Source organism: Anarrhichthys ocellatus, unplaced genomic scaffold, assembly GCF_004355925.1.
Source record: "Anarrhichthys ocellatus isolate YVR2014 unplaced genomic scaffold, GSC_Weel_1.0 scaffold43, whole genome shotgun sequence".
NCBI classification, from domain to species: Eukaryota; Metazoa; Chordata; class Actinopteri; order Perciformes; family Anarhichadidae; genus Anarrhichthys; species Anarrhichthys ocellatus.
Window position 1 is genome coordinate 1,770,009 of NW_022280073.1, and position 27,743 is coordinate 1,797,751.

At 45.1% G+C, this 27,743-nt stretch overlaps 1 protein-coding gene and 1 long non-coding RNA gene across 2 annotated transcripts in view; one reads left to right on the forward strand and one right to left on the reverse strand.

The window, feature by feature from the left end:
- Positions 1-27,743, reverse strand: part of vps13b (vacuolar protein sorting 13 homolog B) — a gene marked incomplete at its 5' end in the record, with an annotated part of 268,784 nt that overhangs the window by 120,831 nt on the left and 120,210 nt on the right. Inside the window, 3 exon segments of the mRNA XM_031868606.1 lie at positions 6,455-6,658; positions 11,736-11,953; positions 14,025-14,272. Of these exon segments, the coding sequence (XP_031724466.1) occupies positions 6,455-6,658; positions 11,736-11,953; positions 14,025-14,272 (670 nt within the window).
- LOC116395044 (uncharacterized) lies at positions 2,030-3,369 on the forward strand. The gene is made up of 3 exons (XR_004213499.1): positions 2,030-2,107; positions 2,953-3,004; positions 3,168-3,369. It is a non-coding gene; the product is annotated as an uncharacterized LOC116395044 (long non-coding RNA).

A 27,743-nucleotide genomic window follows, 5' to 3' on the forward strand; every position in this document is an offset into this window, starting at 1 on the left:
GGGGGGGGGGGGGGGGGGGGGGGGGGGGGGGGGGGGCGCGGGGGCATTGTGTGGAGCTGTCACTGGTGTTAACCCCAAAACTAAGCCACCAGCACCCACGTGGCCTGCTTTCACTCAAGTGCGCCAGGACACACACGTCTTGCAGCTTGTGAGAGAATGGGAAGTGAAGGGGGTGGGGGGGAGGCAAGCAGTATGCGGCGGAGGAGGTTGACTTCTGTGAGCTCTCGTCTCATTACTGCAGGGTATGGCAGGGCACCGAGGATGACAGCACTGGGGGACAGTTTTGTATTTCTCCTGCGCTCTTCCTGGTTTCATCTGTTTTCCAAACATCTATCTGTGCGACTGACTCGGAGAGTGAAAAGCCTGCAAACAAACAATATGGCAATCTGCAGCTCTGGCATGGTGGGGCTTCACTCTTTCCACAGGCCTTTCCCCCCATCGCGGCGTGGTAATGACAGATTGTGTCATGGTTGTCGAGGCTGGCTGTGGTTGGCGGGGAGATTATCAACCATCTCAATTAGAAACCCCACAGCTGCTGGGCTGATTACAGCGTCTTAAAGAGGGTCCAGATGAGGAAACTATGTCCCTGCTGAGCATTTCGGGGAGGTGAGGGGGGGGGGATGCTAAATTGCAAATCTAATTTCATCGTGCAGTTGAGGGGTGGCTGACAGCAGAGCTCAATAACAACGCATGACAATGATATAAATAAATGAAGGATTATACTGATTCAAAAATAGATTCAACGAAACTGTGTGTGGGGACCGCCAGAAACGGATGAGAAGCATGTGCTCCGTGGGAAGCATTATCTATTTTAGAATTAAAGATTTTAAATCTATCAGATGAAAGAAAAATAAACACAGGAATGCACCAGAAACACAGGCAGGAACTTGGCAAGACTGGAGGACACCGAAAGCTCTGCAGGCATGGGATATACAGTCCTATAGTAGATCAAATATACAGTACACTATATAACATGACTTTAAGCTCCATAAAACTCAAAACGATGAAATGAAATACTGTCCACATGGGCAAAAATACCACAAAAAACGTAATCACGTAATTCCCCCAGAGCTAGCATTTACTCCAGTCAAGTGTCAAGCAGTGTCATTATGTGTTTCCATGGAACCAAACAGCCAAGGTGTGCGTGCGTGTGTGAGTGTGTGTAATAACAGTGACTGGCAGAGTGTAATATGAGCCAAGTAGTAATGGTGTTCAGTCAGTCTCAATGAGAGATATTCTAGTGTCAACTGCCATTTGGGGACTGATTATTGTCGAGCTGGAGTCAAAACACAGGCCTGTGTGTGTGTGTGTGTGTGTGTGTGTGTGTGTGTGTGTGTGGTTTGGATTGTTTAGTTTACAGTTCTGGCCGGTCGGTAGGATTAGATTCTGTAATGTCATGTGTGGAAACAGGAGCCAGCCGCTGGCGCTGTGGGAAGCTCAGACCACTGTGTACTGTAGCGTGGTTACACTGGAGCATCGGACACCCGGCTGCTGCTGCTCGCCAGCCAGAACCGCTGCTGTCATTTTGAAACTCACGCAAACATTTTCAAAACGATCTTTGTGCTTTAAATGGAAGTATATTGTTAATTGTGAACGGCTTCAAATGAGAGAAAGAAAATCTGCCTACTTTTGTAGAAAAACAAACTAAGAATTTAAAGAGAATTTAATGAATACCTGGAATTTAAAAAAAAGACTGCACTGAAAAAAAAGACTTTTTAGCCCTGTAATTATTACCTCGATTATTTTTGTAAATTTTACAAGAAATTATTATTCCAGTGCTTTTACTTTAAAATATCACCTTTTATTTAATGTGTTACTTGGTGTTTGTTTGTAATTATGTATCCTCATTTTTATAAGTACATTTTAATCATTCACACTAAGTAATATCTACTAAACTACTGTGTTGAATGCACTACCTGACACAACAAAGTAAAATGTACTTGGGTAATACGAGTAAAACCTGGCAACCTATAGCGCGTACTCAGGGGGTGACGTCAGAGGAGATTTCGCGCTCCTTACTTCAACGAGACGACGGAACAGCAGAACCTGAACAAGGACGGCAGCGTTTCACCTGAGGAGAGGAACTTCATGGACGGGAGCCATTGGGGTAGATGATATGTTTAATTAATGCTCTACGTTGCTATTGAGCCTTCGGTCAAGTCTGTGTTTGAGTTGTGAACACTGAAGAGTAGCGAACTGGTCAGTTTAGCGTGCTAGCTAGTTAGGCTATCATGCTAGCTAACTTGGGACAGCATTACAGACATGGCTCACGGCGCTACATTTTGTGGACATGTTTTTGGTGGTTTTGGTCACGATTTTACAGGGTTCTCCCTTGAAAAGTTGTTGGCCTGGGGACACGGTGCTCGACCAGCTGCGCTCTGTCGACGAGGGGGAGGGGGAATTACTTCGGTTTTGTGAAGCCCACTTCTGCCACACAGGTGCTTTGCTGTGCTGCGAGACACTTTCTCTCGGACATCCTCAAGTGCAGCCGAGGTCGAATGAGGAAAATGTGACAAGACATGGAATCATAGCTAAGCAGCAGCAAGCACACTGGTCATGTGCTAAAAAATATCCCATACGTGGTGGAATTAGTGACTTTAGAGCGAGTCTAATACACTTAACATTATTTTGTCACTATCATATTCTGACATATTTTTACAGTGACTTATATTTCTGTCACTAGTTTTAAACTGGTCTCTTATGTCTCTATCCAATGTGGTGTCCTTGATGATTAAGGCTTTGGGCATGAAACAAGGTACCAGTACTGTGTTGAGTTAGTGTCGCATATCAACATGACCAGGCCTGCTGTGTATCTCAGTATTAACGTTATGTTGGCTTGTTTATGTGCTGTTTTTCTGTGTGGGGATAAAACATGCTATCAATATGAAGATTTAAGCCAAATTCAGATTTAATGTTGTGTTCATGTTTTAACAATTTCTCTATATATTTCAGAATATTAAAGGACGTTCACTCTCAGCAAGTTGACATCAACAGTTGACGCAAGGTAAAATCAACTTAGTACTGTTATAGTTTAATTAACTTGACATACATTTGAAGTCATAGTTTGTGTTGCTGTCAATAGTACATTATACTGGGAGGACTACTGCATTAATTGTTTTAGCAAGGTACCTCATCTTGATCATGTTGTTTTTTGTCTTTTGTTTCAGATCAATGAGGAGTTCAGAAGAATAACCACAGTTCATCTGGAGCGAAACTTTTTGTCGAAATTGGACAATTGCACTACCAACTTTCTGGAGATACTTGGGACAAAGGGCGGAGTTGCAGGAACCAAGACCCATGCTGGAATCACCCAGCCTGGTAAAGTTTAGATATCTAATATTATATAAAATTATGTTGGGCTCATATACACTGAGAATGGATACATAATGACGCATTTGAACACATTCAATATTTTTGTTTGTTTCCCCCACTATCGTCATTTTTTGAGAACACATCAGACTCGAAGATGTAAAAGTGAACATTAGTAAATTTGAATTTCAAAGAAGTCATTGAAGAGGACTATGCTCAACATGTCATGAAGATCCTTGTCATCCATGGAAATGCAACACAGAAAGGCTTCACTCCTGACAATCGTGTTCGTCGTCAGAGGAAAAGAGGTTCTTGATGACTGTCAAAGTGTGGCAAAGGCTAGCCTTCTGCTCATGGGCTTCATCTATGTGTATCTAAGTGTTATCAAGCAATACCCATCGTTTCAAATTAAAAGTGTTTGTTAAATGACTAAACGTTTGTGTTCTTAAATTTCTTATTGGCAGCACTGATTTAGAAATGTTTTGTCTGGCGATGCCAACCAGATTATGTGTTGGTATTTATGTCTGTCAGCAGTGACCTCTTTCACCAGTTAACAAGTAAAGCTGCTGTAGTTTAAAAGATGTTTTGTAGAAGCCTTATGTTAACAGTAGCCCAGTTTAAAAAAAAATACAACATTCATATTTGAACAGTTGTGTAGAGTAGTAGTAGATAAAATATATATTGTGTAAATATTACTTAATATTTCTCAATTGAAAAAGTAAAGAAAAGCTAGTTAAATATACATGAAACACCTAATTGAGTTTTACTGGGGTTTTGTAATTAGATGCAAAGGTAGCCTGAGGAAAGATTACTAAGTACATTTTATGTCTAAGGAAGACATTTGCAAGTAAAAGTTACTTGAAAATTTTGGATAAAAAACAGTTCTTACTAGTAAGTAAACTTAACTTAGGAATTCCTACTCAGGAATTCCTGAGTGCAAATTGTTACCTAGCTTTTTTCAAGTAAATGTCATTTATTTTTTTCAGTGTGCTTTCTTAAAGAGCTCCTACAACTGTAAAAGTGCATTTTTAAGATCACATGGATTTCAGTGTCAATGACAAAGAAAAGTCAACTGTAAAAGGAAAACATCACTAATAACTTCCAAAAAGCCAAAGTTCATGTTTTCATGAGTGACAGGAAATTCTCTCCTCCTCCTCTGATGAAGGTGAGGCCTTGGGCTCCGCCCGACGTTCCTGAACTGCCAGATCGGGCCCCCAAACACACACATTCTAAGAGAGAGCTCTTTTCCCACACCTCCACAAGCCAAGCTGTAAAGTATACAGTTTAATTCCTGGGCCCCTGCGGCATAAACGGGCCGAGGATCCCGGGGTTTATTTTCTTTGCAGAGTTTGTCTTTGCTCATCAGAGTGACCCAAACATTGGAAGACAACAGCAGGCTGGGAGGTGTCGAGGAAAGACGGAGGGAAGGGGGCAGATTATGGGGGACGAGTGGAAAGAGAAGGATGGTTTAGGGACAGGTGGGAGGATGGAGAAAAGCTAGGAGGGTTTAGTGATGAAGATAGAACGAGAGAGGCAGGATAAAGCACCCAGTGGACTACGGTGTATCATATATAAAGTGTCACAGAATATTGTGTGGACTCAATAGCTGGGGGGGGGGGGGGGCAGCCACTACTGCTGAGACTTATCAAAACAGCTCCTACATTCTTGCTCAATCACCCAGCCTCCCAGAGGACTAAACACTTCTACCAGTGTTTGTACTTAGGTAAACAGTGACAAGTGGGCTGTCGGGGGGTCCTCGGTGGCCTTGTTATAGACGCGCTATACCATCACCCCCCCCCGCCGAACCGAACCGCTGCCACTTGTGATGCAAGAACACACGCGGAAACAAACGCAGACACAGATGCACGTCGACGTTTGAAACACTTTGGTTTCCCCCCCGTGTGTGTGTTCTCACGCAGACACTTTATTGGCTCCCAGGGCGGTATGCTGTGACCACCAGGGGCCTGTCAGCAATGCGAGGCCCCTGGTGGTCACACAGCATTAAATCCCTGGGCTAGGTGCCAGTGCTTAACAACACAAACACTCATCAACACCGTCATTTTTACTACTCCACACGAATGTACACATCGATATTACGCAAGGCCCCGGGGGCTGAGGCCCCCAAGGCCCTGGACCCCCAGCTAGACACTGCTGCTGCTACTGTAATAGACAGGAGAAAAAGTAGAAAAAAAACTGCTGCCACACTGTCAAAGCCAAGGATAAGCATCACCTAGGGACAAAAAGGAAAACACTCAACATTTGCCGTTGCCCCCGAGAAGCTCTGAAGCTCTCCATGGGCTTTGCTCATGCCTGCACGCACTGCTACGCTTCATCCTTCACGCTCCGGGTTTGATATTTTATCTGAGCGAAAAATGTAAATACAGGTGATTGTTTTCCCTAAATTAAGAGGCTAGGTTTATACTCAAGCAAGCCCCCAGCTTACATGAATCAAACAGAGCTCACAGCCTATCTGGAGTATCTGTTCTGTCCCAAACACAAGCACTGATGAGATTTTTCCAGCTTTGAAAATCCTTCCCAAACAAAACAGATTTCTTTTCAGACACATTGCATGCGTTAGTGCTGAGTCAACTTCTCAAAACAATAAGTCACCGCCCCAACCAGACACGGTGCAGCTCACATCCATGTCTGTCCCAAATACCATCACTTCCTCATTTTACCCTGTTGGACGTTTGTGTGAAATTGTCATAGTAAGCATATGAATTCATGAGTTATGGCCAACAGATCACAGTGACCCAAATGTTGCACAAATGTCCACTTGCATGAATGAATGAAATGGACATTTGTGCAAAATCTGAAGAAATTCACTCAAGGTGTCCATGAGATATGCCGTTGAAGAGAATGGACAGGACGGACGGACGGATTACCCAGAAACCCTGATTTAAAGGAAAAACATAGAATGAATGATGATAGAAGTACAAAACTGGCCGATACTGTGTTGTAGTGTGAAATATGGTCGAGGGAGCAGCAGTAAGATAAGTAAATATTTAAATATTAATGAAGTAAAAGTCTGAGCTTTATTTCTAAGAAGAAGAAGAGGCTCGTCCATGTGAGGAAAAAACGCAACCTAGATGTGCAGATCCACGAATCACTCATAAAAACACTTAACCGACCAAAGTGAACAAACCTCGGTGGGGGAGCCAAAATCTGCAGACGGGCTGCAGGTGCTGGTGTCCGGCAGCGCGGTGCCGGCACTGCTGCGCACTGGGGACGACGGGGCGGCACCAGCAGGGGGTTCTGGGATGCTGGAGGTCTGACGCAGAATGCGGTGCCTCTGGAGACGAGCCCACGTGGAACTCCAGCTGAGCAGGAGCTCGTACAACAGCTGAACCTGGAGAGAGACAGAAGCAGAGGACTTTAAGTTGCAATGCTAGATTTCGTACTTCACAGTGGTTGGGATGAGACGTGATCCAATGTATGGAAAAAACTAAAGCGCGGGGTCGATCGATCCATTTCTTTCAAGCTCTTTCTCCCTACACACACACAGATGTTGACCAACAGCTGAAAACACTTCAATACATGAAGTCTGCTGCGCCAACTGAGTGCCTTAAAAGATAGACCTAACTCACCACAAGAAGCCTTAATATTTGAAACCAGATTCAAATGTGTCTTTGCCAAGGTCTGACTCAAGCAGCTGCACTGGGGAGTTCTCATGTACTTCTTACTTCTGAGGACATTACCATGATTTGGCTTGGCAGCTTTGTAGTTATGTGACACTAAACCTAGTTAAAGTTGAGAGCGAAGGGGGAAATATTAGCCAAAAAACGGACCACTATATCCATTCCCATTTCTTTCACTGTCTTTTAGACTTTGTGCATGTCGTCCATCCTCATTTCACAATCACATGAAAACCTGTCTTTGTGTCTTTAATCGACGGGTGATCATTTGCGAGGCAAGAGCGTGCTCACGCACGTACTCCACAGTGAAAATTTGTTATCCATAACAAAAACTCCCAAAGAAACACCCATAGAGGAAAGTTGAGTTGTGTCATCAATCCCCCCCCCCCCCCCCCCACCCACCCCTGAAAAAACTCACCACGGTTAGGAAAAACCGAAGGCTCGGCGTCAAGTGTTCTCAACTATTTATCATGTGTTCACATGAATAGAGGGCCTGGGCTTTAAACAACAACAAAGCCAAAAACAAGAGTGGAAAACATGAGGGGAAGGCAGGGGAATGTGATGCTTTCGGTTATTCATGCGTTCACTCTGTGTTCTTTAGAGAGGAGAGAGGGGGTGGGGGGGGAGAAGAAAAGCGACGCTCTTTCACAGTGAGCTAATTTCTGGATTTTGAACGCTTCGCTTCTGCGGCCAACTGAGTCCTCAAAAGTAAAAAAGGTGCACGGACACATGATCGCACACAGAAAATAGCTCTCTCTCTCTACTCCAAACACATTTCGGCCTGCGCACGCATGTTAGCGCGCACATTGCAGGGAGGCCCTTCATAAATAAGCATAAATCAAAATGAAAAGCAGCACAATACATTGCAGCTGGGCCATTTTCAAACATGTCCAGGAAGAGCCGCTTACGCCGATCCGGCGACTGTCCAGGGTGCAGAGAGGCCAACAGCTGCCTGCCATACCCGGCACCGACTGCACCGCCGTCAGGAGAGGTGCTGCTCCACGCTCTCGTCCCGGAGAGTCTGGGGTTTCTGGAAGTCCTACCAAGCACAACAAGGCCTACTGCACTCAGCAGCAGATGTGGAGGAAGCGAAGAATGCCGAGAGATGAGAGAGGGGAAGGAGTGAGCACAGTGGGGCTGAGATGAAGGGTCATGACATGATCTCTGTTTGTAGCCAAGTCTGGGGCTCAGTCTGCTTTCACCTTGAGATTTTTAGTTCATTTTATCCGTCAACTAATTCCTTTCATGCACCCGCTCATATTTTGTCTATTCTCACCACACTCTATCCTTCATATCTTATCTTGCCTCTGCCATTTGCTCCGTCCTACACCTACTTCCTGCTCATGATATCCCAGATTTGTGCAAAGTAGGGTCAGTGGGTTTATCTCAGCTACTGCTGTCAGGCTCGGCCCCACACTCTCACACACACACACACACACACACACACACACACACACTTACTAACATGAGCTCCCGATACACACTCCACATTTCAAGAGTCGGGGAAGTGCGCAGAACATTTGGAGGGCTGGGTTTCTCCAAAGACCCGTCACCTGCGGACCGGGAGGTCTGTTCATCTGCAGTGGTGCAAACTGGAGGCTGAACAGAGGCTTCAGCAGTCATTCATAAAAGCAACACAGATGAAAGACGGGACGGCATGCGGACAGTAAGTGTTCCGTGTTCCTTTATCTGAGCGCTGAGTTTATAGAGACTTCACAGTAAGGGAAATGTCGTTGAGTATGCGTGGTAGCTGAGAGGGTATATGTGTACGGACGTGTGTGTGTATGTGTGTGTGTGTGTGTGTGTGTGTGTTTGTGTGTGTGTTCACTGAAATGCTGTGCGGTGTCTAAGGTCAAAGCAAACGCTGGTGGTGATGGTGGTGTGTGTGCTGATTTCAAGGTGGTCCTGATAAGGTATAAGTGCAGCTACTAGCCCCATCCTTCTGACAGCCACATGAATCATTCACACAGACACACTGACTCAGATTGGAGCCGACACGCACTATACACAGCGAGCACAGCCCTGCAAGCTCACATTAACATTAATGGGAGACACGACGGGTGAAACTTCCCCAGTTGATTACTGACAATTATATTAAGTTTTGGGAAATTTTATGTTTGAATATGCAATTGAGGCATTATCTGATCAAATATGGGCATATTTTCATACATTTCCAGAGAAGAAATCTGAACTTTGGATAAAACCAGGTTCAAATTGTTTATTTCATATTCTTGACATATTAGAGTCAAAGGTTTTTACAGAGGGGGGTTTTGGATTACTCTTTTAAAAATTAAAAAAGACATGTATTAAAAATGATATACAAGACACTATAAGTGAATATGGTAAAAAATTAACCACTAGATATCACCATGAAAGTTCCCCATTTGATAACTTACATTAATCATTTTTTGTATTACAAGTTTTCTGAAATATGTGTTTAAATATGCAAATGAGGCATTATCTAATGGTAACTTTTGGTGAATTTAGGAGAAATCTACAGACACAAATAGACAACGTAGTAAAATAAACACCTAAATGTGTATTGTGGATGTTTTCTTTGTTATGTTATAGAAGCCAAATAAAACAAACCTAGTGCATGAAAAGAGAAGCGATGTTGGAAACACGCCGATTCTCTTGTGTTCGCTCTTCATTTCTATGCATACATTATGTGTGTGTGTGCCTGGTTCATTTTTTTCTCGCTCTCTTCTAATAATGCTTATCCCTTTATACTCTCGATGTTTTCCTCAACCCTTTCAAAGACACTTACCTTACTTCCCACTGTCTTTGCTGCTGTCTTTCTCAGACCCTTAATATCGTCTGAGAAATCCATTCAGAAACGGGCCTATTCATGTGTACAGTCACTTTCATAGACACACAGATGACAAAGATCTTAAACATTAAAACCATGACACCTGTGGCTGCCTGTACAAATGTAAAATAAAGAAAAAACACCCCAAGTCTCGATTGTTTCACCCCAGGTTCTAAAAATATCTTTGTTTGTGCCATGAAGTAATCCACTGCATGTTATGGAAAATCTGATTTAATGTCACAAAAATGAAGTGTAGATGCCAGGGGAAGTTTAGAGGCCAAGCTCTTTGGTTTTATTAGTTGACTTTAACATATTCATGTTTCAAAATGCTAGATGTAACTCTACCACCCACACTACACCAATTTCAGTGTTCTCATCTCACCGTCATGGTGGTACTTATCGTGCAGCAACTATCCAGCGCTCTGACAACCTATAGTAAACGCTCCCACTCATGGAGATGCTAATTAGAAAGAGGAGTAACAAGTGTGGGGTCTCTTTTGTTGTTCTGGAGTGGGTGGGGCCGCTCTGGCAATAGTTCTTAAAGAGCTGCTGCATGACTTCAAATGGTACACAATATGAGATTATGAACCCCCTCAAGTCAAAAATGTAAAGTCAGATAAGAGGAGAGGACAGGAGGGAAAGGGGAGAGAGGAGAGGACAGGACGGGAGGGAAAGGGGAGAGAGGAGAGGACAGGAGGAGAGGGAAAGGGGAGAGAGGAGAGGACAGGAGGGGAGGGAAAGGGGAGAGAGGAGAGGAGAGGACAGGACGGGAGGGAAAGGGGAGAGAGGAGAGGACAGGACGAGAGGGAAAGGGGAGAGAGGAGAGGACAGGAGGGAAAGGGGAGAGAGGAGAGGACAGGACAGGAGGGAAAAGGGAGAGAGGAGAGGACAGGAGGGAAAGGGGAGAGAGGAGAGGACAGGAGGGAAAGGGGAGAGAGGAGAGGACAGGACAGGACAGGAGGGAAAGGGGAGAGAGGAGAGGACAGGACGGGAGGGAAAGGGGAGAGAGGACAGGACAGGAGGGAAAGGGGAGAGAGGAGAGGAGATAAGTGAGGACAGGAGAGAGGAGAGGAGATTAGAGGAGAGGAGGGGACAGAAAAGGAGAGAAGATAAGTGAGGACAGGAGAGAGGAGTGAAGTGAGGATAGAGGAGAGGAGAAAAGAGAATGAGAAGAGAAGTTTTCATTGGACCCAGAAACTAATAATGACTCATCATATAATCGCAATAAGCCCCCCCAGCTTTGCCAGACACAGGCACTCCATTTGAAAGGAAGAACGGAGAGGAAGAAAGAAAAATAAACTTTTCCCTTAAAACCGACCAGCTCTCCTCATCCCTGGGAACGTTTTCATCACCACCGGATTAATGTCTTTCATTTGTTTGTCTGGTACCAATTCCCCCCAATATCACCATGGCTCATCACGGCGGTCAGAGACATTTAACAGCGCAACCACTCAAAAGATCGTCCCAATTAAGTGTTTACAGAGGAACCTAATTCAATACAGCTAATTCAATTGCGGAAAAACAAAACATGTGTAATAATGCACATGTATATGTGATTACGGCGCTGTTAACGGCGCAATGAAAAACAACACGGAGACCTAACCGGGGAGACAAACCATTTCTAATCCATCCATATCCATCAGGCTCTCGCTGAAATATCATAGTGCACAGTAAAACAATGAGGAGTCTCGCAACCCCCACGCTCTCCTTTGCTCAGACCTCAAAATATGGGACCAAAGCAAACAAGGCAACACTCTCTTGTTTATGCTTCCATTCTCATGAAATTGATGCCATGTAAGAAGATGAGGCAGTTTGTTTTTTGGAGTCAATCTATATGAGAGAGAATCATGCAGGGGCAGGACCGTCCTGCCAGGGTTTGTGTGTGTTCGTATTTCAGGAGAGTTTACCACAGGGATGATTTGTATAAATATACATGCAAAATCTGACAACTACTCGGTGAGATCCGGCGCCGCCTCACTGACCTGAGGGTTGGAGCACTTGACGTGGACGGGCTGCAGATCGACGTGGAGGCAGACCACGAAGGAGTGTCCCCCCTCAGAGCAGCTCTGCAGCTTGTGGGATGTGACGGCCAGCGTGGAGGTACAGCCCATGGGCTCCAGCAGGCTCAGGCTCTGCTGCTGTCCCAGCAACGTGTACACGCTAAACTGACTCAGGCTGACCGACCACGGGAAGGCGTCACCTGGTGGGAGAGGTGAGGGAGCGGTAAGAAGAGGGACAAATAACAGGTGTGGGGGCAAGGGATGAAGCGGTAGGAGAAAGAGGATTCAAATTTGCAACACAGAGACGTTGGCAGACATGGAGAGAGGAGAGGGGAGGAAGGGGAGAGAGAGAGGTCATGTGAGGGGAACGCAAAGAGGGCAGGCCAAGTCATTGTGGTATAGAGAGGAAGGCTTCATTACACTTTTCTTTTCAGCGGCTGAACCAGATCAGAAGTCAGTCATGTCCGAATATGTATGTGCACTTTTGATTCTTCTTTGCGACCTGCCTAATCGGATAGTGATCGTGGTCAAAGAAGTGGCTGTAAAGTGGTGGATAAACTTGTATCCTTTCCTGTAAATTCTTCACAATAAAAGCCCGCTTTTGTTTTGTTATTTAAAAGCATTTATATGAAACGTTGGTTTGTCATCAGCAGTATCTGACTCACAAAGTGGAAACGTGTTCCAAATCGCATGCTTTGTCTTTTTACTGTTGCATGCAGTATGCATTCATTTGGGACATACTCCTTTCATTACAGAATTGCATCTTGAACTTTGACCCTCTTGCTGCTATATCCAGAGGATTGTGGGTCAGAACAGCCAGAAAAGCATGCTGACTGGATGCAGTTTGACACACTATGTATTGGGACATACATCTCTTTCTGGCAAACTAAATAGTAGTATGGGTATTGGAACAAACCACAGGTCTCAGGAGGCCTCCTCTCTTCCCTCTACTCTACTCCCGTGTGTGGGGCAGGGTGGGGTGGGGGGGGGAGAGGATGGAGACCTGTCCACACCTCGCTGAGATCCCAACTCAATGGGAGCCAGCCCACCTCGGTCAGGTGGCCTGGCCGATCGAACCCCAACGCGAGGAAAGAGCAGATCTCGGAGTGTGCAGAATGACAGTTAATGCGTCGTGGCACGATCGGATGACTAAAGTCGCATTGAAGAGACAAGTGTAACCAAGGCCAAAGAGAGATGCAAGAAAATGCAGACTAGATTTGGAAAAGTGCAATTGATTAAAACAGCAGAAGGATAAGTCAGCAATACTCATCAAAACCACTATGACATCTACATAATTCCATTCATTCACCTTTAAAATCAAAGCTAATGACTGCACATGGGATGAGAGAGCTCATCATTAAAGATGCACTGAGGAGTATCAAACCCTCTACACCCAATAGGCAGGAAGACGATCACATGAAAACACATTGTAGAATGAGTGTCTATTCTGAACCTGTGGGTCTGAGACAGGGTGCCACACCGGGAGAGCTCGAGCTTGTTCACTTGCCTGGTAGAACGCTGAGCACGGGCAGTGAAGAGCACATCTCCCATGCACCGTGGGCTTTGAAAGTGAGAGATGAAGGGCTTTTCAAAGGCTAGGAATGAATTACTAAAAGCAAACGGGTTGTTAGTTTTTACGGCAACATTGACAAGGCTGCTGATGTCACTGGGGTTTTTTTTCTCTCCGTTTTTGTAAAATCGGTTTGCCCAATGCTGATGTCATTGAAGAGTTTGAGAGAAAAAAAAAAAAAAAAGAGAGGAGGAGGAGGAGGGTGCCCCCCCCCCCTTTTTTTCTTCTTCCTAAGAGAAAACACTGAGTGTTGCTTATGTCAACTCTACCCAGGTGTGCGCGCCACATGTGCAAGATCTATCTCTCAAAGTCGCCGTGCTTAAGTTTGTTTGTCTTTTGTCATGGTAAATGAGTAGTGGTGGGTCAAAGGTTGGCTCAGTGTTGAAAAGGCCATAATGATGATGAATTCACATTATGTAGCCTTTTGCTATTATGAAAGCATTCATTTCAATTATTAATAAAAGCATAAGTAGATTTTTCCCACCCATTAAAATGTATTTTCCAAAACTCCCATTTATAATGAACCTATCACTGTCATTGTTTTCCAAAGAGAGACATTTTTGTTTTCTCATTCAAGCTTTCAAATCAATCTTGTTTTTTGACCCCGAGTCATTTGGCGTAGTCCTCATCTGGTCTTGTGTGATCTCCTCCCAGCATTTGAACTGCTCTAATTAAAGCTGAGAAGTCATCAGATACAGTACCTTCCTCCAGGATGGGCTTGGAGACCACGAAGGGGAGCTCCTGCAGCGGCTCCATGTACTTATGCCCGGTGCTGAGGACGCTGATATGCGGCAGGCACACTACCAGAGTCCCGGGCATGGAGGCCTGGTTGTGGTACCAGCTGCGGACGGTGCCGGGTATGTCGCCGCAAGTGATGGTGCTCGGGGAGGGGAGGCTGTCGTTGGGCAGGAACACGCAGCACGACTGCAGCTCTAACTGGAGAGGTGAGAGAGAAAGGAGAGGACACATGAAGTCATGTTAGTTGATCTTCCTCGGCCTCCCTTTATCACGTTGAGCAAGTGCTCAGAGGGCGCTGCTTTGTGGCGACATCAGAGGATGAGGATTGCAATGGAAAGAACCAAAGAGAGTGTGTGCGCACAACTCTGGGTGTTGCTGGAAAAGACTGAACATGCTTAATAAACCTTTCCTTGATTTGAAAAAATGGAAAGAGTCGATCCCACATTTAGTGATGCATGCTGTTTGCATGATGCCCACTGTATGATATTAACTCTGCTATATATTAGTATTACTATCCTGCTTTAGTAGGATTTGCCTTCAAAATACTAACAAAGGTAGCGCGTGAGACCTGGAATGCCTTTTTTAAAAACAATTTGAAATTCCATATTCAGGAAACAGAACTCCTTTTAACTTCAGGGACTTTTTTTTTTTTTACAGTCAAATCTTGAACTTGAATCATATTTGAAGTATTTTTAAAAGGGTTGGAGACCCATTCCAGCTGCATTGTGTCACGCATACCTCTCTGTTCACCAAAGAACAGAAAAAAGAGAAAATAATGTACAAGCCACTAGGTCAGTAACCAGTAGCAGTGTCTCTTTCCATTCCGCCGGGGCTGCACTGATTTAACGGACCAGTTCAGTTAATAGAACAGAGAGGAGTGCAGGGTCCAGGGGTCAGATAGCAGCATGTGTGTGTGTGTTAGTCAGAGAGCAGCTCCGTTTAATGCGCCGTTACACTGCAATATGGTCTGCGTACAATACACACACAAATGCACAGACTCACATACATCCTCCACTCAAATCTGCATCTACAGAAAAATATGCAAGCTTCTGCTAATACCACACACACTGATGTTGGAACGCCTCTGACAGGCCTGAATATGGACGCCAGTTCTGGGAGGGAGAGAACAACAGAAACTGAGAAAAAATAATAGAAGACTGAGATAGAAAAAGAGATGGAAAGAAAGAGGGAGGGATGTGGTTACACATTCATCTCACGCTGCTTCCTCTTTGATTACTCTTCAAAGAAAGGGTTTGAAATCGGAACACTTCTGCACACTGACTGGCTTTGGCCTTTTTTTTAATTTCATTTTTTAAGAGTCGGCACGCAGGGAGAAAATCCATCGACACTGCCTGGTCTGCTGCAGATCTTAGCGGGGTTAAGCTGTAAAGCGGGCCGACACACGGAAAGCGCCGGGTTTAACACCGTGACTCCAGTCTGCACCTTGAGCTCACTGCCTGAGGCTAATGCTCTCCTGCTGGACATCCTGGCTCACTCACATTATTACACATGCTCTTCTTCTTCTGCTCAGGCTGACACTCAATAAATGGCAGTGATGTATTTATTGTAGATCCTCATAAACCTATACTGTAATACCAAATATCATTTGATCTTATCATTCGATTCTATTTAGTTATATTATTATCATTAACTATGCCAGAAACAATAACAAATATTATTACAAGTAACCAGTACCCAGTGAGATGTCTTAATATTACTCAACAACCATCTAAAAACACCAAGTCATCAATTAACATGGACATGAAACTAAGAAAAACAAGAACATTTTTACGTTAAAGAAGCCGTAACTAGCAAATGTTTGGTATTTTTATTTAATAGCTGACATAAATAAGGCATTGATACATTTTAAATTGATGGTTTGATTCATTGAGCAGAACCAAAATATCAAATGTAGTTCAAAAGTATGCACGCAGATGTATATCCCTGTGTACACGAGTAAGATTAACCCTATTACTGTCACAGATAAATAATCACACTAAGTTCAACCATAACATGTAGAAAGTAATCTAATACTTAAACGTTTGCTGTTTCAAATGGCTCATTTCAGAGCACAGCTACACGACCACACAGACCAACTGTAAATGAGCTACTACAGGGGCCGACATTATTTTAGTTCACATTCTGTGTCTGATGGTTGACTAAATCTGTCACCATATATCAAACCTTTAAACATAACCATGGGGAAATATTAAACTGTAACATAAATGCTCCCAGATGAAAGTTGACCCTGGTAACAGCCTGAAGGAGACGGGTCCGTCTGTGTTCCAGAAGAGACAGATGTAAGGCTCTTCATTCCACCAGACATTTGGTTTTATATTAACCTTTTTTTATTAGCAATTGTTGGACAATCTTGGCAAAATTAGATATGAAGCAGAGTTTGTTCATAACTATTCGGAAAGGCAATAAGTCAGACACGTTCCCAGTGGGTGTTGGCCTCCGCCAGGGCTGCCCTTTGTCTCCGGTCCTGTTCGTGACTTTCACGGACAGGATATCTAGGCGCAGCCTGGGGGTGGAGAACGTCAGGTTCGGGGGTCTCGGGAACGCCTCTCTGCTGTTTGCAGATGATGTGGTCCTGTTAGCCTCCTCGGATCGTGACCTCCAGCATTCACTGGGGCGGTTTGCAGCCAAGTGTGAAGCGGCGGGGATGAGAGTTAGCACCTCCAAATCTGAGGCCATGGTGCTCTGCCGGAAACCGGTGGTTGCTCCCTCCAGGTGGGGACGGAGTGCCTACCTCAAGCGAAGGAGTTCAAGTATCTCGGGGTCTTGTTCACGAGTGAGGGTAAGATGGAGCGGGAGATCGACAGACGGATCGGTGCTGCTGTAGCAGTAAAGCAGGCGCTGCACCGGACCGTCTTGGTGAAGAGGGAGCTGAGCCGGAAGGCAAAGCTCTCAATTTACCACTCGGTCTATGTTCCTACCCTCACCTATGGTCACGAACTCTGGGTCGTGACCGAAAGGACAAGGTTGCGGCTACAAGCGGCCGAAATGAGCTTCCTGCGTAGGGTGGCCGGGCTCAGCCTTAGAGATAGGGTAAGGAGCTCGGTCATCAGGAGGGAGCTTGGAGTCGAGCCGCTACTCCTTCGCGTCGAAAAGAGTCAGCTGAGGTGGTTCGGGCATCTAATTAGGATGCCTCCCACTGGAGGTTTTCCAGGCACGTCCAACTCGGAAGAGACCCCGGGGAAGACCCAGAACACGCTGGAGGGATTACATCTCCCAGCTGGCCTGGGAACGCCTCGGGATCCCCCAGAATGAGCTGGAACATGTTGCCGGTGAGAGGGAGGTCTGGGTCGGCCTGCTTGGCCTGTTGCCACCGCGACCCGACCCCGGATAAGCTGAGGAAAATGGATGGATGGATATTCGGAAAGGGTGAGTTAATATTTAAGGTCAGAACTCGGCAAAAGAAAGAGGTTTGGTTATGAGAGTAGGTTGTGCCACAGGAGGATGTACTGTATATCCTTCTTGCACTTAACAGATAAAGATGGGCACCTGCTGCATAAGCTACCACCATAGCTGAGTGTGTACAGTAAAACATACAAATGAAATACCCCTTTATGGTCTTTATAATGCTTTGCTGTTGTTCCCCATGGCAACCCAAAAAACCAAAGATGATGTCAAGTGTGTGGTAGCTGCAGACTCCCCACATCACACGGTGAAATACTAACAATGATCAGATAACATCTCACAGATGACAACAGAGGGAAAAGTTGAACAGCGCTCACTGGGCACGGCCACCGCTGTTTACACAAAGGCAGAAAGGCTCAAGATGCTTCAAAGGGCCTCACTGTGTCATGGGGAAAAAGGTCCTGTCAGTGCTATGAAAACACTGATACAAAACTAATCCCCCCCCCTCCTTTGGTGACAGCTAATAAAAGCCACAAGAAAACACAGAAACAAACATGTTGTAATTCACATTGGCTAAGGGCGGGGAGTAAAGAAACGTTTGTATTTCTCCTGAGTGAGGGAGCTGAGGTCACCAGAGCAGATAAGAACAACAGTGAACAAGAGGACCAGAGGCCGGGGCCGATGTTGAATATTTGATTTCAAATCGCCCAGTTGCTAGAAGAAGGATGACGGCACAGAGAGACAAGGGAAATAATGCTACACCGAACACATGGGCTGTAATGTTAGTCACACATCTTGCCAGGGTCTGGACTAAATCGTGCTAAAGTCTGTGGGGCCACAGAGTCCATGGACAAACTTCTTATTGTAATCCATACCTACTCCAGGAGGCAATATGCTTCCTGGCTGAAGTTGTAGTCAAATGAAAATATAATGAGAGAGAGCCCGCCACGGCCCGCCACTGCATTAAGGCGGAAAAAAATACCGTGATATACCGTGAAACCGGTAGAGTCTTAAAAAATACCGTGATATGGATTTTTGGTCATACCGCCCAGCCTCCTGGACGCCTCCCACTGGAGGTTTTCCAGGCACGTCCAACTGAGAAGAGACCCCGGGGAAGACCCAGAACACGCTGGAGGGATTACATCTCCCAGCTAGCCTGGGAACATCTCGGGATCCCCCAGAATGAGCTGGAACATGTTGCCGGTGAGAGGGAAGTCTGGGTCAGCCTGCTTGGCCTGTTGCCACCGCGACCCGACCCCAGATAAGTGGAGGAAAATGGATGGATGGATGGAGAGCCTGCCTGTGCCAAGGCTGCACAAAGGTTGACATTTGTTATTTGTATCAAAGAAAACGTTAAGGAATGTTTAATCTGCTTTTGGAGCTAAATACAAGGCAGTAACTGCCGGTTCTGAAGAGTGAAGCCAATGCTTCATGCCTTAAAGCTGCATTCTCTCTAATGTCCAGCAGGGGGCGACTCCTCTGGTTGTATAGAAGTCTATGAGAAAATTACTCTACTTCTCTCTTGATTTGTTACCTCAGTAAACATTGTAAATATGAGTTTATGGTCTCAATCTCTAGTTTCAAGTCTTCTTCAATACAGCATGATGTTCATTTAGTAAATGATGGTCCATTTAGAGTCACATAGACCATAAAGCAGAGTATGCTTTAGGGCGGGGCTACCTTGTGATCGACAGGTCGCTACTCAACCAGAGCCATATACGGCGTCTCTACATTTTTCCTCCACTGTCCAAATATGGTCAATTCTGTTTATTGGTTACCAAAAAAGCAAAGGTGGTGATGGCCGTAATCTAAGATGTCGACTGTCAAAACGCCAAAATCAAGGCTTCAAAACGGCAGTCCACAAACCAATGGGTGACTAGCGAGGGGATGGTATATTGTTACCTTGCACAGCAGCTAGATTCTCACGATGGCACAAGAACGTGGCGCGACACCTGATAGTTCTAAACAACAATGGTGGCTCTCAAAGAGGTTAGCGTAGCTGAAATAGCATCAGTTCTATCAGAACTGGAGATTATTTCTTCAATGAAAGAAGAGCATTTGAATTGAGTTTGATTGACAGATGGTTCATCCAATCACCTGCCATGTACTTTTTGACAGTGCCTGCCTTCAGTTTCTAATGACGGCCTGTTAGACGGTTCTGTGAAACAAGCCATCCAGCGGGTCAGATTAGATATATTGAGAGACATACAGACCAAACTGAGAACCTCCTTGGACGAGGTAAAGAGAGAGACTACACACCTCATCCTTGTTTCCTTGTACCCCCATAGAGTCATATCATATTTTTCATCATGTGAGGGCAATAAAAAGCTGGTCATCCTTGAACACTGCATGAGAAAACAGGGATGTTTCAAAATGACTTCCACCCCAATGAATTCAAGTTCAATGAAATGATGCCTTCGCCATGGAAACCCTCTGGTCTCCCAGTCACAGCAAACCACTGGTCATTTAAAGCCTTCGTGCCGAACAAGTTATGCTGGAACGTACTCAAAACACCAGTCAAACATATTGACAAAAAAAAATGTAAATGCCAATCCCTGGTTCTGCGGTTGTGTCACCCTTCAAGGAACGTGAACTCAGAATCCTCTGAGCATGTCTGTACCCCACCCTGTTTCTCTGGACTACCGCTAACAGCAGGTCACCCTGGTTTAACCTTGCAGGCCTCTGTGGCCTCGTGTCTTGAGCTGTGACTCACACGCACACACACACACACACACACAGACAGACACGCAGTACCCAAACAAAGGCGACAGGGGTAACAAAGGGCAAGGAAGGGGAGCGCTGGCACCGCCATGCAGCGCCGACAGATCCAAAAGAGAGAAATAGTGTGAGGTCAGAATGTCCCATATGCATCACTGCTTCGACCGCTGCCAAAACCACCCTCCACCCCCTAAACCCATCCATGCCTGCTGAGGTCCTGGCTGTCGGTGTCCAGGTCTCTCACCATGACCGCGCATTGATTCGTGGTGGAAAGTCTGCGTTAGAGATGCTGTGACCGGAGCAAGGAAAGGAAAGGAAACACTCGAGGAAGGGTAAGAGGAGAGAGGTGGTGGGAGCAGAGGGGGAATCCAGTGTTTGCGAATGGTTGCATACACAGCCAAAAAAAAAAGAAGTTCTCTGTACTAACAGGTCAAAGTGGGAGTGTATATTTCATGTCACAACTTCGGGGGTAAAAGTTGAGTTGAGGTTGTGCAGGGTCGTGTTTGGTATTCCACACAATTGAGTTTAACAGCTCTGTAACAGGCCAATAAACACAGCACTGGAAGCAGTTAGCCTGTGTGACAATGTCCCCCTACTGTGAGCTGATGGGCATGCCAGGTTTGTGTGTCTGTGTGTGTGTGAGAAAGCATGCTCAATATCCTGAATGACAGGACAGGAAACTGACAGGTACACCAGGTCGTCCTAAAACTTCTTTCCGTCACACGCTCGGGAAGCAGAGGGCAACGTTTGCAGCATGTCACTGTATTTACAAGCCACTCACAGGGGCTCAGCAAAACTAAATTACATTTGTATCCATAATAAGATGGTGAGAATGTATTTCTTTTCTGTTTGGGTAGACCTGTGGAAAGGCAGCTTTTCCAAGTTCAGCAAGAGGAAAATTCAGAAATGATTTTTTAAAAATAGAAACGGGGCACGAATAATATCTGAAAGCCAGAGGCATAATTGCAGTTTGGAATATCTGTTACACAACTTTACCCCCTGAGGGGTTCGGGGTAATGTGGAATAAGACTGCGGCACAATGTGACAGAGAGACGGCCTCTGGAAACGACTCAGGTACAACAAACAAGAAACGCAGCACGGGGCCGCGCGGAACTTTTGCGAGTGTGTATGTGTGACTCATGTTTTAACAATCACGAGGGTTCGACTTTCATTTGGGATTATGAGAGGGGCATCTGGAGCTGGACCACATTATGGGGGACTCGGGATTATCGGAAGGATTTGGAGTCAAATTGAAGCCTACTGTTAGAAGATCAAGAATGGCAGGTGTGCTCATATGGTATATATGTCACTGCAGATGGTTCAGTGGGGAAAAAGAGGAGTCAAAGAGTCATAATTCTTCATTCCTTTCGTCCAATGACGACATGTCCTGTCAAAGTGAAACTAAATCTTTAAACATAACAAATGGAGTTAAGTGTCAGCGGTGGGACTGGTTCAGTTACCCACTGCCTCTAATGACGGATTAATTCAGGAAAAAACACTGAGGGACACTGTGAGTGTGTATGTGTATTGAGGCCAGGGTGTATCACTCGCAGCACACTCTATTAATATACTTCAAAAACAGCCGAAACGCTTTTCAATTTTGCCCAGGAAATCTCCGTTAAAAAAAAGGAAGATTGAAGCCAATCGACTCCTTATGAGGCTGCACGTGCCAAGCTTTAACTGTGAAAACATGCTCAAATGACACACTTACTAAAGCACGCACGCATACATCATATGTGCACTTGCATTCTTTCACATGTAAACTTTAACACACCCCTTGCAAGAGCAGTTATCAATCGTTTAAAGAAAAAAAAAATGAAAAAGCCCATTTTGGATTCAGAATGAAAAAGTTAAGTAGAGTTAAAACAAGTAAAAAAAAAACAAAAAAAACAAACCTGAATTAACATCTCCTGTCCTCTTTTTCTTCAAACAAGCGCTGCTTAGGCAAGCCCCCCCCCCCCCGTTTTTAATATCCTTGCAGAGATGCTCACCACTTCCTCTGAAGGATGGCACCTGCAACAGCAATGAACTCAGTTACCACAACACTGCTCAAGTTATACAGTTATATCCCTCTCTGTACTACTGCTTGCTGCTGAGCTGGTTTACTTCAGACCCCAACTTCTCGGTCTGAAAAGTGTCTTAAAGCTGCATTCTCTCTAATGTCCATCAGGGGGCGACTCCTCTGGTTGTATAGAAGTCTATGAGAAAATGACTCTACTTCTCTCTTGATTTATTACCTCAGTAAACATTGTAAACATGAGTTTATGGTCTCAATCTCTAGTTTCAAGTCTTCTTCAATACAGCATGATGTTCATTTAGTAAATGATGGTCCATTTAGAGTCAAACAGACCATAAAGCAGAGTATGCTTTAGAGCGGGGTTACCGTGTGATTGACAGGTGGCTACCACAGCGTTGTCCGGTCTGAGAGTTGTCGTGTTTTGGTCTTAGAACTTTAACCCTTTGAAGTGCGTTTTCGCTTTATGAAAGTAACATTTTTGTAACATTTTTGGTCACCTAATAATGTTTTATTCAGCGTTGGTTGTACTTGTGTCCAGAGGCTTCAAAACCGTAGTCCACAAACCAATGTCTACTTCTTACATACATTCTACGGTTTAGGGCAACAAGCTGGCTGCTGCATACTTCCTCATTGAATCAGAGACAGAGCAAAGATCGTGCGTGCCGATTGTAGTTTTGAAGATGCATTTTCCTCATCGCTGCCTTTCATCAGTACTTCCCTGGTATTTAGAGAAAATGTCTGTGTTGTCTGGCTTGCTCATTTAGAGATGAGAGAGAGAGCTGGCAGTACACGGCCATGGGGGGACCGGGACTAGCTGGAAATAATATAGTCATCGAGCTCTTAGTACGCACACTGACAAACTCAGTAAAAAGCCTCATGGTTCCGAAGAATGAGCGAGCCAGTGGTTTTTGAGTGACAGCGTGGTTATTTAGTAGGTGACCGTTGCTTATCCTGAGACTTAGGCCTTGATCCTTTCCTCTCAGGCCTCTAAATGAACAAGGATCTTCTTACACTTTGATCTACAATCACACAGGCTCTAATTCAATCTGGATTCTGGATCAGGAAGCCAGCACATGCTGTCGGGAGTAAATAAATACTACTAGAAAAGAGACAGACGAACGAAAGAGCCAGAAACATTGAAAAACCTGAAACATATCCATTTGGAAAGTACTTTGATTAAACGTGAAGACGCCTGAAGACTTTTTTCTTCTTTGTCTATTTCTTCCTTCTCATCTCCGCCTGGCGTCACATCACAGAGTGCTAAATATGGGATTGTTTCATTCAAGTCCTGCTCAGTTTTATTCCTGATCACTTCCCCGCTCCGTCAGATAGCGTTCAGAATCCAGCCACATATGTGGACCCTGTTTCAAATCTTTCAGTCTTAATACCCCGCAAAAAGCGTCCCCTCACTTCCTCCTCTTCTGAGCAGTACTGGGAGTGTATGATCTGCCTTGTGTAGCATTTCTCCCTCGAGTCTTTGTGAAGACGGTTTATCTGGTTCCAGCAGAGCAGGTTCTAATAGAGAGGAAACTGAGGGCCAAACACTCTTAGTCTTTAAAGGGCTGGGGCCATGTGGAAATGGCCTATATAACCGCAGGAGGCTCTTAGGATCGGCCGGGCCTTGCCAGTAAATGACAGAACAGTGAGTTGGACGGAGGACAGCCCGTCTACACTGAGGAGCAATTTCAGCTGTGAGTGCATGATTCTCAAATTGACATTCTTAGAAGTACAGTTAAATGTTTCAGACGTGGAGTGACTCTGCAGTAAAGGTAGAAAGTCCTGTCTCGGCTGAAAGAGAGATCTGGGATTGTCGCTATAACAACAAAGGACTACAGAGTGCTGCAGGGATGACCTATTTCTGTGCCAACCAGGAATCACACTGGTTCCCTCAACACAAATCCAATGGGAGAAAATAAGCTTTAAAAACAAGACTTTATGATATCTACACATTTTGTTTATCAAGATAATCTTCACAAACAAACACCATTTTTATGATTTTCGAAGCTTGAATGCAGAAGTAGTAGAAGTAAAAAGCTAACATTAGGCTATAAACAAAGTACACCGCTTAGCAGCAACCGCCTTTTGTAAGACACGTAAAAGTTTCAAAATTCCCCAGAGGGGTATTTACTGATGTATTTTATGTTGAAAAGTGCAAAAATGCTGACTCATTTCTGGTTTTTAGGACTCATTTCTGCAGCCCTCTACCATCACTGCTTAAAACAGTGGAGAACATGTATAAATGGTGCTCTCTTGTCACAATGAGAGTGGGCTTGTGCTATCTGAGCCACCTCTGTCCTGTGTAAAGTGCTGTTTATCAAACTACAGAAGAGTTTTGTATTTTTCCTTATCTGTCCTCACTGAGCCCGTGAACTTAACAAACCTGGGCCTACTTTTTTCCTGTATTATACGACAAAGACATAATACTTGGTGCCTGCTCTCATTGAAACATATTTTCAGCAGGACAGCTGTGTTGCTACAAACTCCTGACAGCATTGAATACGATCTCAGTCACAGTCATCTATCTTGGACCCAGGCAGTGAGGGACGCATCTGACATTTATGCGGTGGTGCTGTGTTCAGATCCGCTGTTGAGGCTCATTGTTTTCACTTCACCACAGGGAAGAGGAACGGCGGGGCCCCAACTCTGTGCAGAACTCAGCACAGCACAAACCCCGTGGGCCGAGATCACCTCTCCGCGGAGCGACCCCACAACACGTGAAGCACAAACACGCGTAAACTTGCGCGCTCGACACATTTTTCCCCTCGTTTTCTCTGCTGCGCACTCTTTTTACACACAGGAAATCACCCAGAGATAGAGAGGAGAGGAAATTAGAAACACCCTTCCAGCGTCCCGGGTGAAAATATTTGCAACTCCGGAGCAGAAAAAAAATCTCAGAGGAGAGATCTGCAGCAAACGGAAAACACATCCCTTTGTTTTTAAAAACCTGATACCTCTCCAAATGTAATCTTCCTGTGCCTGCACCAGACGGGACACTGTGTTTCCTAAGTGGCCGGTCAGATGAACAGAAGGTCCACAGAGCAAAACCCCCCGACTACAAAGTCTCTCTGGATAACCCACCCACTGTTAACCTTCTGCCCCCCCCCCCCTCTCCTTCTGCACATCCTCCTGCATTTTCAGCTCCGTCCAAAAACACATTTGTAATGGTGTAAATAGTCTTCCTGTAAATGAACGTGATTAATGCGTGTATCTGAAGATGATGCTGTGCACATGTGTGTTGCGGTGCAGGGGTGTACACAAATTCCGTTTTTTTAATTCCCCTGCGACCTCAGAAAGCAGCTCTCCTCCCTAATGTCTATGAGAGAGGCATCCAAGCGTGATGCCTCCTGACAACAGATAGGCCCGGGTCTCACCCACACGCCACCACGACCAATAAGCTCGTGGCCTGGCACGGCGGCTCGGCCAGGCAGCCAGCCATCCCTGTGGCCCCGCATTCCTCCACTCTAACACTGCTTACAGAAGCTGACAAGCGTTGGAGGTCTCCCTGGCCGAGGTGGAAATCTGCAAAAATAAACGCTTTAGGTGACATGAAGGCTTTGTTTGTTTCTGCTGGGCCCTGGCTGTTTGTGTTAGCGCGGTGGGTTAATTGCGACTTTGATCGCTGCGTTTATTGATCCAACAGTGGCCTAAGCAGCGCGGCCGGCCTGGCCTGGCCCTGCCTTGCTCCCCCCCACACACTCCAGAATGGAGGGGGTCTAAGGGGTGGCTACGCCAAACTAGGGTTAAAGATGCACGGGGAGAGGGGGGCCATGACTGGGAGCCCTCCGCTGAGCAGGGCCATGGACCTTTAGGATGGGGGGTGGCTTAGTTTAGAGACTGGGGTGAATTGGACTGGGCTAAAGGTCAGGCAATAGATTATGCACGATCCAGAGTACAGGGCCGGGCAATGTATCAATATCGTGATATTCATTCAAACCTTTATTTAAGCCTCGAATATCATTGAGGTTCCCTTGAAGCATGACATGAGACTATATATCGTCTTAGATTTTGGACATTGTACTATTGTAATATGGCATTCATGTTGTCTTTTCCTGGTTAGGCTGCATTATAATAAAGTGATGTAATTTCCAGAACTCACCAGACTGCTGTAGCTGTTCTATTATTTGACTTCACCCACTAAATCATTGTATTCACATTAATTGTGATTAGTTATCAAAAATTTCATTGTGTAAATATTTTGTAAAAGCACCAATAGTTAACCAACAATATTGTCACAGTATCAGTATCGTGGTATTTGGTCCAGAAATAGAGGGATATTTGACTTTCTCCACATCACCTGGCCCTAGCTGAGAGCTTCAGTTCAAGCTCTCATGTATATGACAGACTAATGGCGAGCAGGTTGGCCTCTGCTTCGGCTTGGCTTGGTTTATCTACAGTAGTGGTGTGGCCAGACCATGTTGCTCTGGGCCAGCTGAAGTGAGTGGAGATGGCTGTGTATGTTGTGCAGTACGTAATACTGGGCCAAGTTGGATCGAATGGTACTGGAGTGCAGATAAAAGGGCTTTTATTGGCTAACTCTGGCAAATGTTCACCACTGTTGATTCCTGTGGTACGACCGAATCCAGAAGGCCAAACTGGGCTGTTGTGTAACCTCGGCCGATCTGATGTGACCTGTGTTTGGCACGGCTTCCTCCAGACAAACCAGATTCACCTCCAAAGAAGCGTTCCAGAAACACATTCAGAAGGTCAGGGTGAAAACCACAATCACTTTTCCCTGACAATTTTTTAAAACATCTCAATCTTGAAATTCTAGCTGCTGTGAGTTTTTTCTATTTTTTTTATCCTGATGAAAATCAGTTCCAGGTCTCCAGGCCTCTGAGGTTCAGGAGGTTACAGACACAAGAGAATCCCGGTAAGCACTTTTCCAGCGCGGCCCGGTGAGAGGGTCAAATACGTGTGTGCGTCTGTAATGGCTGTGAGGTCATCGGCGTATTGACACAGCAGCAGATGATGGGACGGGAATCTGGCCACACACACATGCACAGTGTTCTCAGTGGCTAAATGGCACGTCTACTGTGACATTGTGCGGTCTTCATTTAGATCAGGCGACACCAGAGAGGATAAGTGTGTAATCAGGAGAGAATGTACACCCTTTCTCTCACTATTCTCTCAATACCGCTCCTCTTCCTCTTCCTCCACTTCACTCTCTGGCTCCCCTCTCCGTGGGACAGGAGAGACACCCTACGTTCTGCCCCCAGCATTAACCCTTTGTCTGTGTCAGAATATATAGAATTCATCTCAGTTACATCCTGACAGTAGTCTGTTTGGCAGCATGCAGCAAGGTATGCTAGCATGCAGATGTATATGCGCTCAAAAAGGTGCAATATTGTTAGATGGAACCGATCCAATCCAGTATGTTATATGACGTAACATGGGTATCGGATATTAGACTGAGGCTCCAGATCCATCCATATCTCTCTCTCTCTCTCTCTCTATATACACATACATACATATATATACACATATATATATACACATATATATATATACATGTATATATACACATATATATATATACATATATATATATACACATGTATATACACATACATGTATATATACACAT